The sequence below is a fragment of the Mesoplodon mirus genome (assembly GCF_964341445.2).
Source record: "Mesoplodon mirus genome assembly, chromosome: 19".
NCBI lineage: Eukaryota > Metazoa > Chordata > Mammalia > Artiodactyla > Ziphiidae > Mesoplodon > Mesoplodon mirus.
The window spans coordinates 12,904,650-12,921,177 of record NC_138995.1 but is presented as its reverse complement, the minus strand read 5'-3'; the positions used below and the strand labels follow the sequence as shown (position 1 = coordinate 12,921,177).

At 46.1% G+C, this 16,528-nt stretch overlaps 2 protein-coding genes across 4 annotated transcripts in view; one reads left to right on the top strand and one right to left on the bottom strand.

Moving 5' to 3' along the window:
• The window catches only part of WDR59 (WD repeat domain 59), an 89,434-nt gene extending 85,366 nt beyond the window's left edge, over nucleotides 1–4,068 (bottom strand). For all 3 annotated transcript variants that reach the window (XM_082606960.1, XM_082606961.1, XM_082606962.1), the window contains exon 1: nucleotides 3,903–4,068. In XM_082606960.1, the coding sequence (XP_082463086.1) occupies nucleotides 3,903–3,956 (54 nt within the window). In that variant the 5' untranslated portion in view covers nucleotides 3,957–4,068. The remainder of the gene's footprint in view (nucleotides 1–3,902) is intronic.
• An 8,515-nt stretch (nucleotides 4,069–12,583) lies between these two features.
• Nucleotides 12,584–16,528, top strand: part of ZNRF1 (zinc and ring finger 1) — a 100,300-nt gene continuing 96,355 nt past the window's right edge. Inside the window, exon 1 of the mRNA XM_082608097.1 lies at nucleotides 12,584–13,596. Coding sequence (XP_082464223.1) covers nucleotides 13,173–13,596 — 424 coding nt within the window. The 5' untranslated portion in view covers nucleotides 12,584–13,172. The remainder of the gene's footprint in view (nucleotides 13,597–16,528) is intronic.

Here is a 16,528-nt window from a genome sequence, read left to right as displayed (position 1 = left end):
AAGCATTTGACAAAATTCAACGTCCATTTATGATAAACACTCTCAACAAAGTAAATATACAGGGAACGTACCTCAATAAAGTCCACATACGACAAGCCCACAGCTAACATCATACTCAACAGCGAAAAGCTGAAAGCCTTTCTTCTAAGATCAGGAACAAGACAAGGATGCCCACTCTTGTCACATCTATTCAACACAGTATTAGAAGTCCTAGCCAGAGCAAATTAGGCAAGAAAAAGAAATAAAAGGTATCAAAATTTGGATGGAAGAAGTAAAACTGTCACCACTTGCAGAAGACATGATAATAAATACAGAAAACTCTAAAGACTCCATCAAAAACCTGTTACAACTAATAAACTAATTAAATAAAGTTGTGGGATACAAAATTAATACACAAAAATCTGTAGCATTTCTATACACTAATACATCATCAGAACAAGAAATAAAGAAAACAATCCCATTTACAATTGCATCAAACAATCCCATTTACAACCTAGAAATAAATTTAACCAAGGAGGTGAAAGACATGTATACTGAAAACTATAAAACATTAATGAAAGAAATTGAAAAGGACACATACAAATGTTAAGATATCTTGTGCTGGGACTTCCCTGGTGGTCCAGTGGTAAAGAATCGACACAGGGGACGCACGGTCGATCCCTGGTCAGGGAGCGAAGAGCCCACATGCCGCGGGGCAACTAAGCCTGCGTGCCACAACTACTGAGCCTGGGAGCCTCAACTAGAGAGCCCACGTGTTGCAAACTACAGAGCCCATGTGCTCTGGAGCCTGTGCACCACAACTAAAGAGAAAACACACACGCCACAACTAGAGAGGAGCCCGCACACCACAACGAAGAGCCCGCCCACGGCAACAAAAGATCCCGCCTGCCTCAACGAAGATCCCACGCGCTGCAACTAAGACCCAACACAGCCAAAAAAAAAAAAAAAAAATTAAAAAAAAAAAGGACTTCCCTGGTGGTGCAGTGGTTAAGAATCCACCTGCCAATGCAAGGGAAACGGGTTCCAGCCCTGGTCCGGGAAGATCCCACATGCCACTGAGTAACTAAGCCCGTGCACCACAACTACTGAGCCTGAGCTCTAGAGCCAGAAAGCCACAACTACTGAGCCTGCACACCTAGAGCCCATGCTCTGCAACAAAGAGAAGCCACCGCAGTGAGAAGCCTGAGCACCGCAATGAAGAGTAGCCCCCGCTCGCCACTAGAGAAAGCCCGCGTGCAGCAACAAAGACCCAACGCAGCCAAAAATAAATAAATAAAATAAATTTATTTTAAAATAAATAAATTAATTAATTAAAATACACTGTCTCAGTCACACCAGCCCCATTTCAAGTGTTGACGAGCCACATTTCCATCATCTCAGAAAGTTCTAGTGGATGGTGTTGCTCTAGAAAAGTATCGCTAAGCTTTCTTAGCGTTCACACTCATCGATTCCAGGGACCACTTCAGAGTAGATGCCAAGCAGCACAACTTCCTCACTATTAATCGGTGAAAGTAACATCTGTTTTATAAAGTAAATGACACATATAAAATGTTAAAAAGTTTCACCTTTCAGACTGGGGTTTTTCTCTGAAAAATCTAAAAGCTTTAAATTTTAAAATGATTTTTAAAAGTGGTGGGGTCACACCAACAAAGACGCAATGCAGCCAAAAATAAATAAATAAATAAATAAATAAAGGTGGTGGGCTGTTTGGAAAAGTTTATTTTTCTGCCTTTTCAGAAAGGCGGTGTGACGAGTTTTAACTTTTTCTTTCTACATTAATGAAATAGTTAATAAAATGAGTCCCTACCCCTCCCAGTGATCACCAAAATCAATCACAAAACCATGCTAATTCACACTAAGACTCACCCATCCAAATGAATAGAAAAATCAGAAAGAAAAACAGAAAATCCCACAAGGCAGTTAAATTACCCAATTTAGTTTGTTCTCTTACTATGACAACTGCTGTTTAGGTTTAATTATTTGATACGACTTCATAGCATCCTAATATATGTGTCAACACCCTCTCTGCAGGTCTTTTCAATTACATCTGTGTAGAGAAGTAGGGGTGAGACTACCTGGGTTTCTGTGAAAATTAAAGCGTTTGCAGATTAGTAGCTTCCAAATTAGCAAGCTCAGAGGTTGGACACACGATTCTGTTCTTAGTCCCCAGTGAAAGCAATGAACAAAAAGGGTAACAGGAATATGGTTCTTTTACCCTGGGAGTCTGGCATCTTTCTTCCTCCCAGAGACACCATGCTGACAGTGCAAAGTGCTTTAGGATCCTTTCACCCAAATGTGGTTGCTCAAATTCTCCATGGGCACTATGTATCAAGGGCAGCCATAGAGCAAATTGGTGGGAGGTTCTCCCCTCATGCATCTTTACGGCAAAAGAAGGGATAGGTTTTAGAAAGAAGAAACCACATCACCCCCTTATCGTAAATCCAGATTCCCCTTCAGTATAAATCACCTGAGCACCAACACAGTGCCTGGTACAGTGTGCACCTGTCAAAAGCTCAATAAACCCTTATTGAAAAAATGACTGAATGAAAGTCTGGCACACTGAAGGTATTCAATAAATTATGTGTTCGATACATGAAGAGAATCACCAACACACTGTCCTAGGTGCTGGGGAAAGGGGGGAATGATATTTATTGTAAAACGACTGTATGACAGGCTCATACAGTATGAAGCAGAGTAGTGCAATGAGCACAACAAGGCCCTGGGGCCAGACGTCTGTGTTCAAATCCCAATGCGGCCACATAATGGGAGGCCTTGGCCAAGTCACTTGGGATCAGCCAAATGGGGATCAGCTTCCCCGCTGGGGAAAAAAAACAACAACATCTACTTATCTTGCATGGTTCTTTCATGAATTAGAAAAAGGAAATGTAGATCACTTAGCACAAGGCCCGGCATATGGAAGGAACCAAATAGAAAAATGGCAAAAATTCCTAGTAAATACTAGCGTTCCTTTGGGCTTACCATGTATCCAGCACTGTGCCATACATTCTAAATGTATGACCTCATAAAATTCTCACACCGGGCTTCCCTGGTGGCGCAGTGGTTGAGAGTCCGCCTGCCGATGCAGGGGACACGGGTCCGTGCCCTGGTCCGGGAAGATCCCACATGCCGCGGAGCGGCTGGGCCCGTGAGCCATGGCCGCTGAGCCTGCGCGTCCGGAGCCTGTGCTCCGCAACGGGAGAGGCCACAACAGTGAGAGGCCCGCGTACCGCAAAAAAAAAAAAAAAAATTCTCACACCAACCCTATGAGGTAGGTACGATTCGCACCTCTTACAGGTGAGAAAACATGCGCAGAGGGTGATGACAGGCTAAGAGAGGGATTCGAACCCGGGTAATACATGCAGCACATACTCCTATTCACCTACGGTATTTTCCACTATCCTAGCATCAATAACCACTTAAAAGCTTAGGCGCGAAACAGGCACTTTGCATGCAGTTTTTTTTTTTAATCGAATCCACTCCAAAGACCTGTGAGGCAGGGTTAAGTCCATGCATCTGAGGCTCAATTAAATTCTGTGACTTGCCCAAAGTCACTAGGCGCAGGGGTACCTAAACCCCCTCGCTCACCACCCTGGTCATAGGAAGCCTCCCCTCAGCGCTCACTAGCGCGCAATCTCTGCAATTCAATGTCCCCAGGCAGACCCCACTCCCGGTATCCACGGGGGGAACCCCGAAACCCCGCCCATGCCAGCCCCAAACACCCGCAATGGTCATCAAGGATCCCCTCACCCGCTCGGGTCTGACAGGTCCGGGTCACTCCCTTGCCCATCTCTCCAGCCCGGACTGGGGGTCGCTCCGCCGCCCCCAAGACTGACCCGGCAGCGTGGGGGAGGGGAACCAGGAAGGGCGCATGCTTAAAAGGCTCCATTAGGCCCCGAGCTCACCTGGGAGTCGCGAAACTCCACCACCACGTTCTCGCTGCTCCACCGCGCCGCCATCTCCCGCGCCCAGACTCGGCGGCCCCAGGACTACGCGTTCCCACCCACGACACCCGCGTTCCCGGGTTCGGTGAGCCCCACGCAGCCCCGAGTCAGTCCAGCCACGCCCCGTGCCCCCTTCCGTCTGACCGCAAACCATTGGCTGACCCAAACACTGGCTCCGCCCCCTCTTCCCGGATTATCCAATTGCGGCACGGCGCCTGCCCCAATACAGACACGCCCCCTTCACTCCGTCACTCGGCTAGAGTCACCCACGCTCCTCGCGCCTCTGAATACACGCCCCCTGCCGCGAGCTCTGCCGGGAGTTGTAGGCCAAGGTCTAGCCACTTGTGGGCAATCCGCGAAGAGCTTGCAGGTTAAGGTTTGGACGAGGGGAGGCACCTCTCTGTCTCCTCGCTGTTGTCCTTCGCAAGGCCCAGGCCGTATATAACCAAAGCCCGACATTAGTGCAAACCAATGGTTACCTCTTCCCCTGAGACCTGCCACAAAGGCATTGAAAAGAGTGAACGTGCGATTCATTGTTTTATACAGTACAGCGGCGCCTGCCAAAGTATCCAAGGACCCAGGGGATCTCCGAAGGCAAAACAATTTTCATAGTCATACAAAGAAGTTAATTTGCCTTTTTCATTTTCTTTCACCAGTGTACAGTGGAGTTTTCCAGAGGCTACACGATACATATTTGTAACAGATTGAACGTAAAAGTGGATGTGAAAATCCAGGGGTTTTCTGTTAAGCCAGACATTAAAGAGATTTGCCACTCTTCTCACAAAACCATTATTTTGGAAAATAGTTATTTTTTACTTACAAAATGTGTTATTGATGTGAATGTGCATAGATGTTTGAATGAAATATATATTTTTTAAGTTCTCAGTTTTAATTTCTGATGTACTAGACATCTCCCACACAAAAGTTTTGGGGGGTTATTAATGATTTTTAGGAGTGTAAAGAGAACCTGAGATCAAAAAGTTGGAGGACTGCTGTGCTAGTACGGGGGGTGGTGATTAATAGGTTCTCTTTTTCAGCCCCAGCCTCTCAAATCCTGATCTTAACTGGCTTAGCCTCAGTTTCTCTATAGAAGGAAGAAGTTTGTTTGCTTGTTGTAAGGAGTTAAGCAAGCATAGGGCCTGGAATATAGTCAACACTCAAGTGTAAGCTATTATTATTGTTGTTAATATTAACTCTATTTCTACATGCAAGTTGTTGCATGAATAGAGATAAGAAGACTTCCATTCCCTCCTGGAGTGTTGGATATAATGGGGAAGACAGACTTGTCAACAGGTTAGGGTGACCAACTCATGCCAGGAAGCTGCTCAATGTGGGCAAACAGAGACAGTTTGTCACTGTACAACAGGTATGCACTTGGCAGAATTGTGTTTTATAAAAGCAATGTGCCAGGAGAGAACAGCTTAAATGGGAGACATGACATAGCATCCTGAAGACCATGACATTTGAGCTTCTCAGTATATTATTAGGATTTTTGATAGAGTCCACTATCAGAAAAAGTACTTCAGCATCAAAAAGTGTGAAGAGCAGGATGTGTTCCAAAGACATAAAGCAGTTCCCCAATTAACACTCACGACACTGTGCTTCTTTCTTTCCTTCAAAATACACATCACAATATGTAACTCAATATTTGTTTATTGAATATTTTCAAGTTTTAGGAGGAGAGGGACCAGGTCTGTTTTGTTCAGCCCTGCATGGCGACCGCACATACATGGCACTCCATGAATACTGGTCCAATGAATAAATGCAAAAAGCATATATCATGCCCACACAGTGCTGTCTACATCCAAAGGATGCTCTCTGTGAAACCAAAAGCAATTTCTAAAACTATTCATGGTCTTTACTTGTAATTCTTTACACCCAGAAAGAAATACAGAATCACCAATTGTTCTCCGTAAAATCCCTTGCTTTCTTTCTCATTCACCTATCAGTTATTATACTCACACAACACAGCCCTTAAAAATTTCCTTCAGCCCTGGCCTCCACACTCCTGCACTGGCTTTTCTTCCTGCCTTCCAGTTTCTTCCCAATTCTCCATCAAAAATGCCAAAGACTGCTCTAGAGAGAAGGGCCTCAGCTCAGAGGGCCAGGAAGGGGAAAAACTGCAAGCCATGTCCAAGGGCAAAGAGAGGGAAAGACAAAGAATAGTTTCTAGGTATGCTTATGCCATCACATAGGAATAAATGAATTAATTCATTTAACACATCATATTCTTATTTATTTGCCTGTTGCTTAGGATGTAGTAGGTGCTCAATAAATATCCACTGACTGAGTGGTTAGCAAATAGTCAGGTACAACTGTAACTTAGGGTAGATGACAGGATGTAACAAAAAAATACAGCTAGAAAAGTTGAAAAGGGCTATTTAGGAAGGGTCCTGCTTAGGCTTTGAAGTTTTATTTTGGATAGAGATAGAGGTAGAGAGAGAGATTTCAAAGCTCTCTGTCTGTCTATATATAGCTTAGTAATTCCTTTCCCACTAAAACCAGTAGGACTGCCCCTGCCCGAGCATTTCTGCAACCCTCCCCCACTCCCACCTCTTTAGTTCATTTTTGTCTAGTTCTCAAAATCTGCTTGTCATGGTTATTAGGTACAGAAAGTACTCTGGGTTTCAAATCCTTGGTTCTCTCTGTTCTCCCAGTGTTTTGTTTCTTGAATGTGAAAAAGGCAAGGTAGAATTTTTGAGGGAGGAACCATGAGCCCCTTTCTAACTGCCTTCTCAGGCCTTCTTTCTATCTCCCACCCACACTGTCACCACGAAAGAGTAAGGACTCCAGAGCTAAGTCTGGAGCTCTCTGCTTGCTTCTTCACTAGTGTGCTCCCCTGAGATCTGCATATGAATGTCCTGAGTCAGAGACTGGAGACCATTGAGGTGTCCCTTGTCAAGCAGACCTCAACTTGCTGACCAGGCCACAGGGCCCTTATCACCAAACAATGTCTTTTCAGAAGGTCACTTGCTAGCCACGCCACAGGAAGGAAGGGTATGTGGCCAACCCAGAAATCCAGGGCTCTGGCTGGCTCTTATCAGCAACTAGCCTTGCAAGTCTGAGCACGATCCTTTATCTTTCTGGTCTCCTGTTTCCTCTTCTGTAGAATGTGGAGTTAGCTGACCCCTCAGTCTCTCTACATCTGGGAATCTTGGAACCCTGCCCTGAGCTCTACCAGTAACTTCCCTCTTTTCATCAATCAACAAATATTTGTGGATGTGCCCACATGCTCTGGCTGCTTGCTATATGCATTTGGTTGATCATTACCCTGATTTTCTCTATTTATGTTTTCTCTTTTCAAGCAAAACGATTAAAAACCTAAAGAGCTATGAGAGGCCTGGGAGAAAGTTTCTTACTTGGAGATACTTGTCCATGCCATCCCCACCCTGGCTATTTCCCAGGAGTAGGCCCTAACAAGCCATTTCCCCCATTTTCTGAACAATTCAAGTCCCAGACTTACATTCTTTTTTTAAAAAATTTATTTATTTTTGGCTGTGTTGGGTCTTTGTCGCTGCGCATGGGCTTTCTCTAGTTGCGGCAAGGAGGGGCTACTCTTCATTGCGGTGCGCGGTCTTCTCATTGTGGTGGCTTCTCCTGTTGCGGAGCACAGGCTCTAGAGCGCAGGCTCAGTAGTTGTGGCGCATGGGCTTAGTTACTTAGCGGCATGTGGGGTCTTCCTGGACCAGGGCTCGAACCCTTGTCCCCTGCATTGGCAGGCGGATTCTTAACTACTGTGCCACCAGGGAAGTCCCCCAGACTTACATTCTTCAAGGTGATGTTCAAAACCGGGGTTTTGCACCATTGTTATGCACTGACATTGCAAAGGCAAATGGCTTTGGCAATGCTGATTTTTTAAAAAATTGAGGTATAGGGACTTCCCTGGTAGTCCAGTGGTTAGGACTCTGTGCTTCCACTGCAGGGGGCCCGGTGTTCTATCCCTGGTTAGGAAACTAGGATCCCACATGCCATGCAGCATGGCCAAAATAAATAAATAAAAATATTTAAAAATTGAGGAATAGTTGATTTACAATATTATATGTCAGGTGTATACCATAGTAATTCGCAATTTTTAAAGGTTATACTCCATTTATAGTTATTATAAAATATTGGCTACAGTCAATGCTGATTTTATCAGCTCTTTCTCCTGACTATTCTGGTAGGTGGGTTAGTGATTTATTAACCCCGTTTCACAGCTGAAGGAGAGCCACGAAACAGTTCGCCCAGGCTAAGTGAGAGCATGAAGATAAAAAATAAAACAGAGGTCCCAAGTCTAGCTGGGGCTGTTCTTGCATCTGATATCCTTGCATCAAGAGTGTCCAGCATGCGGACTTCCCTGGTGGTCCAGCAGTTAAAACTCTAACTTCCACTGCAGGGGGCACAGGTTCGATCACTGGTTGGGGAACCGAGATCCCACATGCTGCGGGGTGTGGCCAAAAAGTAAAAAAAAAATAAATACATTAAAAAAAAAAAAGAGTATCCAGAATGACTTGCCACTCTCTCCAGACCTGTTAACTTTAAACCAAGAACTCACAGGAGAAACTTGGAACAAAATACGTACAGGACTCTTGATGAAACAAACGATGAAATGAAACAAATCTGAGGCTTCAGGTCTCAGTGGATGTTATTGTTATGTCATGAGTCCCTCTTTCTAGGATGTAAAGGACAGAATCAAGCTACTGAATGATTGAACTTTCCCTGCTCTGTATCTTAATATTTTCATTCCAGGGGGAAATTTGTCATATGAATAACTGCACAAGGAGATAACAAGGGCATTGCCTGAGAAAGGCTGCCACTCGGGGTCCCACAGGCCACCTAAATTTAGTGTCATCACATTGCAGAGAGCAGGGGCTTCACCTTTGCAGATCAGGCTCTCAGCTGTTCAGTGGTGCCAGATGTGAGAGAGACTAGCTCATGATAGTAGATTGGAATATACACCTTAAGGGCAAATTATTAATATACAAAAAGAAATAGAGCTGTTAAGCAGATCTAATCTTTTTCACCCCGTTGGAAAGCATAGAGAGAAAATGAAATTGTCATGCAAAGATTCCTTGATGAGCATCTTCACTGTAAAGCTTAGAAGTCCAGCTTTGCTCCTTCCAGCTGTATGACTTTTCAGTGTGCATGTGGTATATCCTTTTTTTTAAGATTATTTTTTTGATGTGGACCATTTTTAAAGTCTTTATTGAATTTGTTACAATATTGCTTCTGTTTTACGTTTTGGTTTTTTGGCCGCAAGGCATGTGGGATCTTAGCTTCCTGACCAGGGATCGAACCCTCACCCCCTGCATTGGAAGGCGAAGTCTTAATGCATGTGGTATACACTTTCTATATACCTCTATCTCTTTCTCTCTCTCTCTATTTAAATTTACATGGCTGAAACAGTAAAATACAAAAAGGTATATAATGAAATGAAACATTTCCCATCTATCCTCTCACCCAGCTCTCCAGTTCCTACTGCCCACCCCCCCAAGGGACTGCACTATGTTGCTTCATGTTTCCATCCAGCATCTTTATGAATATGTAAGCAAAGAAAAATATAGATCTTTATTTGGGGAGAGGATAAGTTTCTTAATTTTCCAAGTTGGGATCTTCATTAATCATTGGCCTTATTAATCATTATTTTTAATGATAATGATGTTGATAAATCTTTCCACAGCTCCCCATCCCCTCAGGATATGGTCCATGCTCCTTCCCATGGCTCCCTGGACCCTCTTGTCAGCTTCTGAGGACCACTTCCTCTCTTTGCAGCTCTACTGCATCTTTCAGTTCCTTTGAACATGCTGTTCCCTTTGCTTGGAACATTCTTCTCTTCCTGAAACACAGCTAATCCCCCACCTCCACCCTGCTTTCCCTGGCTAATCTCCAACTCATCTTTTAGGTCTTGGCTTAGAATCACTGTGTCTGTGCCTGTCTCCTTCCATCAGCACCATGGTCTTGAACTCTCATAGCACTTAGTCATTCATTCATTCATTTCACAAACATTAATTGAGTGTCATGTACTTGCCAGGCACTGTTCTAGGCTTTTTTAAAATTAATTAATTTTATTTATTTATTTTTGGCTGCATTGGGTCTTTGTTGCTGCACGCGGGCTTTCTCTAGTTGTGGCAAGTGGGGGCTACTCTTCGTTGCGGTGCGCGGGCTTCTCACTGCAGTGGTTTCTCTTGTTGAGGAGCACAGGCTCTAGGCACGGGGGCTTCAGTAGTTGTGCCTTGTGGGCTCTACAGCGCAGGATCAGTAGTTGTGGCGCACGGGCTTAGTTGCTCCGTGGCATGTGGGATCTTTCCCGGACCAGGGATTGAACCCATGTCCCCTGCATTGGCAGGTGGATTCTTAACAACTGTGCCACCAGAGAAGTCCCTGTTCTAGGCTTATTTACCACACTGTACTGTCACTGCCTCCTTTGATACTTCATATATATATATATATATATATATATATATATATATATATTACTGCACTGTAATTCTTACACCATCAAATTCACCCTTTTAAGTGTATAATTCAGTGGGGTTTTTTTGTTTTTTGTTTTTTGGTATATTTACAAGGTTGTACAACCATCACCATTATCTAATGCCAGAACATTTTCATCACTCCAAAAAGAAACCCGGTAGCAGTCATTCTCCATTCTCGCCTCCCTCCAGGCTTTCTTTCTGTCTCAATGGATTTGCCTATTCTACACATTTCATATAAGCGGAATCAGACAATATAAGATCTTTTGTGATTGGCTCCTTTTACTTAGTATTTTCAAGGTTCATGCATGTTGTAGCATGTATCAGCACTTTATTCTTTTTATGGCTGAATAACAGTCCATTGTATGGATATACCACATTCGGTTTATCCATTCATCAGTTGATGGACATTTAGGTTAGTGTTTCTTCTGAAGCCCTATGAGAACAAGACTCTATATGTCTTTCTCACCATCGTATCCTAGAACTTAGTGCAGTGCCTGGCACTTACTAGAAATTCATATTTTTGGAATTCCCTGGTGGTCCAGTGGTTAGGACACCGCGCTTTCACTGCCGGAGCCCAGGTTTGATCCCTGGTTGAGGAACTAAGATCCCACAAGCTGTGCCACGCAGCAAAAAAAAAAAAAAAAAAAAAAAAAAAATTCATATTTTGTTTAACATTAAAAAAAAGTGTTGAATGAATAGGAAAATCAAAAGCTAGTTAGATGGTTACAATACTTATTGATTATATATTTATCTCCCCAATAGACATCTGTCAAGGGATCTAGTATCCTCTTTTCTGCATGGTACTGAAATACCCCACTTCTTTCTTCAGGGAGGAAATTGGGTTAAAGTTAAACTTTCTTGTTTTTCTTCACATCACGTATTTGGATTTTAGGTGTATACAACTTCCCCATTTAGGCACTTACAGATAACTTCTTGGGTATTAAAACATTTTGTTTTTGCTACATCATTTCTCATACAGAAATCTCAACTTCCTTCGGCAGGGCTTTTTGCTCACTGCCTCCCCTGCCCTCAAAAGCACTCCATGATTGCACATAACCTTCCTCCTGTTTCTTTCCAAGCTGGTCACACTGGGACAATCAATACCTGTGACAGATCAACCTTTCTTTCTTTTGGTTTTAATATTTCTTTACACCCTGTTTTGGCTCCTTGATTTGGAAGTATCTGGAAGACATTTAGGGCAAGGAAGTCAGGCCAGGAACTGGGTGATGCTCATAGCCAGCACTCAGCACTTGAAAAATAGTTGTTGAACCAATGAATGGATGAACGAACGATGAATCAGTGAGTGTGAATATGTGAGAGACACATATTGCAAAATGCAGACTTGGTCAGCAAATATTTATTGAGTACCTACTGTGTCGCAGGCCCTGCGGTGCATGCCAGGATAAGTGGTAAACAAAACAGGGGTCCCGCCTTGGACTAGGGAGTTTCTAAAATCACTAGTTCTAGCTGTATTATTCCATTTCCATGTCTATATCTTTTCACTTTTTATCATACACCTAATGATTTTCAGGATTACATTTTAGCTAAGAAATCTACCCATTTGCTTAGCCCAAAATAGGAAGTTCTGATCTACTTTCAGCAAAATCTGGAGTCACAAGTGCCCCAGTGAAAAGTACCCCCAAAAAACTAAAAATCCCCCAAATGCTAAGCTTCCTGATTTTAGGGGTTCTAGGATGGGGAACCTCCGATAGAACGGACAGCACGTCCACCAGAGGGCGCTGCGGGGGCAAATTTGTGCCGGGAGGGGAGCTTGACCAGTGACCCTCAAAGCCAGGTAGGCGTCTAGAGTAATTTTAATTCTTCCCTGCGTTTCCTTCCCACCCCTCGAACCATGGTCGCCCCTCTCCCCCATAGGTGGTTCCCCTCTGAATCATCCGCTACTTTTAGGGGCTTAAAGAGCGCTTGCTTGGAAAGGCGCCTTGCTTCTGTTCCTGACGCCCCATGGCTCAGGCCACTCAGTTTCCAGGCGGGTCGGGGCGGGCTGGGTGGGTGGGTGGGACCTCTCGGGCGTCAGCAGCCCGGCGCTGCAGGGGCCGCGAAGGGGTTAACCCGGCGTGGGGGGAGGGGGCGCGGGCGGCGCCTGCGCTCTGCTTCTCTCCATTGTCTCCACGGCGGCGAGGAGCGCCGGCGAGCGCAGCCCGGGACCGAGCAGGGCGGTGCGGCTGGCGGGGCAGGCGGCGGCGACGGCTGCGGCTGGAGCGAGAGCGCTACGCCACGCGACCGCGGCTTCCCGAGCTCCGCCTGGCTGCCCAGCGCCGCAGCCCGCCCGAGGCCTGGAGGGGTCCGGGTCGCCGTCCATGGTCGCGGCGTCCTGAGGCGGGGGACGCGCCCGGCGCCCCCAGCCCTCCTCCGCCTCCTGCTGTCGGGCGGGCGGCCTCCTCGGGCGCCTCCCTGCGCCCGCCCGCCCGCTCGCCCGCCGCCTCCCTCCCTCCTTCCTTGCAGCTCCCCCGGCTTTCGGGGGCCCGGGGGCGGCCTGTGGCGCGCCGAGCCCGCGCCGGACTGCGCCTCTTTGGACCTTGAGGGGAAACATGCGTTTGGCTTGGATCGTTTTAAATTCTTAGTTTGGGATCCCCGCTCGCCTGCCTCTTCCGCCCGCGGGTTTTCTTTTCTTTTTTTCTTTTTTTTCCTTTTTTCTTTCCCGGTCTCCTTTTTTGACTTCCTCCCCCTTTATGCTCGCCCAGCCCTCCCCCCGCTGCTGAGAAGTGGGGGAGGGTCTCGGCCTCCAGGTTCCCGCCCCACCGGGGCCCGGGCGAGCATGGGGGGCAAGCAGAGCACGGCGGCCCGCTCCCGGGGCCCTTTCCCAGGGGTCTCCACCGATGACAGCGCCGTGCCCCCGCCGGGAGGGGCGCCCCATTTTGGGCACTACCGGGCGGGCGGCGGGGCCATGGGGCTGCGCAGCCGCTCGGTCAGTTCGGTGGCGGGCATGGGCATGGACCCCAGCACGGCCGGGGGGGTGTCCTTTGGCCTCTACACCCCCGCCTCCCGGGGGACCGGCGACTCCGAGAGGGCGCCCGGCGGCGGAGGGTCGGCGTCCGACTCCACCTATGCCCACGGCAATGGTTACCAGGAGACGGGCGGCGGTCACCATAGAGACGGGATGCTGTACCTGGGCTCCCGAGCCTCGCTGGCGGATGCTCTACCTCTGCACATCGCACCCAGGTGGTTCAGCTCGCACAGTGGTGAGTCCGCGGTTGGTGGGGGCCTCAGAGGGTGGAGTGCAAGCGAGGGCGCGCCGGGGCGCCCCACACCTTCGCGCGTGTGCGAAGATTTGGAGGTGGAGTGCGCAACCTGGATCTGTCTGCCTTCCCCTTGGTTCCCGAAGCCAGGGGATGAATGGGATACCCACCTTCTAGAAAAGAGGCTTTCTGAGAGGCTGCGGAGCCGGGCGTATTAGGGCTTCAGGTGTTGGTTCACTTATGGATGCCTATTGAAGTCTGATTCACTGGCATCCCCATTCTCAGGTCTTGTCTGGCTTATAGCAAGTCGGCCTCGATGCTTTCTTTCTGCAACTGCTGCATTGTGCTTGCCTCACCGGTAACAGAGAGAGAAGGATCCAATTTGACCAAGCGGTGTCTCCTAAACAAAGGGTGTGAAAAAATTGGGGCCAAGTTGTGTTTGGATTAGGGCTCTTGCTCTTGCTGGGAGAGACGGGTGCCCAGTTTTGCCACCCTGCTGGAAATCTGTTTGAATTGTTTAAAGTGGAGCGGCTGTCAGGCTGCTGTCATAGACAGGTGTGGCCTGCTGGATGGAGGGCCCAGCCGGGAGCCTCCCTGGGAGGCTTTGCAGGACCAGGGCTCTAGTTACCCGTGCTGCATGCAGTAGCCTTGGCTCAATGACTCTTGCATCCCTCCATCTTTTTTCTTCCCCTCCATGCTAAGTGCTTGGTCTTCTGGGTATTCTGCATCTTTTTTTAACCAAGAGGTGGCATTTTATTGCCTGGCTGTTGGCACATGTCGGGGGAAAGGAGGATTCAAAGAACCTGGATGAATTCATTTTGTGAACTTCTGGTGACAGGTCAGCGAAAAGCTGGAGGAGGATTTCCCAGGCTCTAACAGGCAGGGCAGAAAAGGCACTGCTCGGTGCTTCTGGAGGAAAACAGGTCTGTCTGCTTAGCTAACCTGAGAAGCCAGGTTAGGCTTCTAGAAAATTGGTCAGAAGGGGTGTGGGGCCGCTATTTGCTAATTGGCAAGTTGCAGTGAAGAAGTTAACATATTCATACTCCTTTGGGAGACTTCAGAACATTTAGATATTGTGTAGAAGAAAGATTGCTTTATGGAGGATTTATTTGTTGGATCACTGTTCTAGCTATTGTGAAATAGGGTAGACTTTTTGTATCTCTATTTCTGAAAACAGTGTTAATTTTTTTTCAATTCTTTAAAATAATTGTGAAATAATTTTTAGGGAGAATTAGTGACTAATTTAGGGTAACATTTGAAAGTGGCTTTTAATTGCTAGGATGGAATTTTAATCCCTGAACAGACCTCTAGATATCATTGGAGCTTCTCTGACCTGCATGCATCCAACTCTGCCCTGAATGAGATGCAAGGCATGACTACCTTTGGTACTTTTAGACATTTGATCAGGTTTAGACATCTTTTTTTTTAAAACATTTTCATTAGAGTATAATTGCTTTACAATGGTGTGTCATTTTCTGCTTTATAACAAAGTGAATCAGTTATACATATACATATGTCCCCATATCTCTTCCCTCTTGCATCTCCCTCCCTTAGACATCTTGAACTTAATAATATGTCTTATAAAATTTGGTCCAGAAGGAGTCAGGTGTACTTTTGAGATGATTGTAGTTAAGTTTTTAAAAGAACTGTCATTAGTGTCTGATTTTAAACTGAAGAGTACTATAAGGAGGTTCTCAAAAAGCACAAGTAGAAATTTTGTGTTGCAAAAATGTAATCTTATAGAGGTTTCTCTGGAGAAGGAGTTCCCTTGCTTAAATTTCTTGTCTGTCTCTTACTAGAAACATCTTTTTCCTTATTCCACCACCAAGTTCCATGCTGGAGCTATGAGCTTAAAATTGGATTCCAAAACAGACTCCTCAGCTATAAAACCTCAAGTTTTTTTTAATCTAGTTGTAGTGAGGTTAGGAAGAGTCACTGAACCAGGGACTACGGGAAAAGTTGGAGCATATTAATCCCTTGAGGGATTAATATTAAAATGGGGGGGCGCTGTTAATATTTTGGGTAATATAGTTGTTATAGGACCATCCTGTCCTTTTGTGGGACATTGAACATACCTGGCCCTGCCCACTCAATACTCCCACAAATTTCAAAGTGCTCTTGGTGGGGGCGGAGTATCGCCTGATTGAGAACCACTTCCTTAGGGATTTGTTGTTTTATTCAAATAAAGTAATTAGTTTTTCCTGTGCAGCTCATTTGAGAGGAACTTTGATATTTCCGCTCTTCTGCAATGGTGGTTCTATCTCACCTTCTGCAACAGGCCACAGGCTCTTCCTTCCAGGACATCCCCTTCCTCTCTTGTTTGTTGCTGTAAGAAGAGAAATTTTGGAGCCTTGGGGAGGGTCCCAGCAGTTTTCACTCTTATGTCTTAAGAGTAGAAGAGTGAGGATTTCAGTGCGCAGTTGACTGGGTGCCTGGAAGTTGATGTGATGTCGTTGCTTGTGTTTTCAAGGTGCTTTTGGAACTCTTCATGGGCGCAGAAAACAGCTGTCAGTGAAATAAGTGGGGGAGTTCAGTGAGCTAGAGGCTTCCTCAAAGGGAGCGAGCTGATGTTATGTCAGGAGGTAGAATACTGGGGTCTCAGCTCCTCCTTGGAGAAGCTGTGACCTTGGAAGAGACACCTCACCTCTCTTGAGCCTTGTCTTTGTTATTTTTAAAATACAAATACAGCCAGCCTGTAAAATTTAAAATACAAATACAGCCAGCCTGTAAAAGTTGCTCCCCAAATGCTGCGAGGATACACACAGTCACATTTGCCTTCTCTGGGCTGTGACCCTTGCACGCCCTATTTCCTTTGCCTGGAATGCTTTTCCTTCCATTCCGCACAGGGATAGCCTTTTATGATCCCTTAGGGCTCAACTTAAATTTCTCCTTAGAGACCGCTCTTAAAAATTGGCTCCCTCAGTCTCTCCAGTCA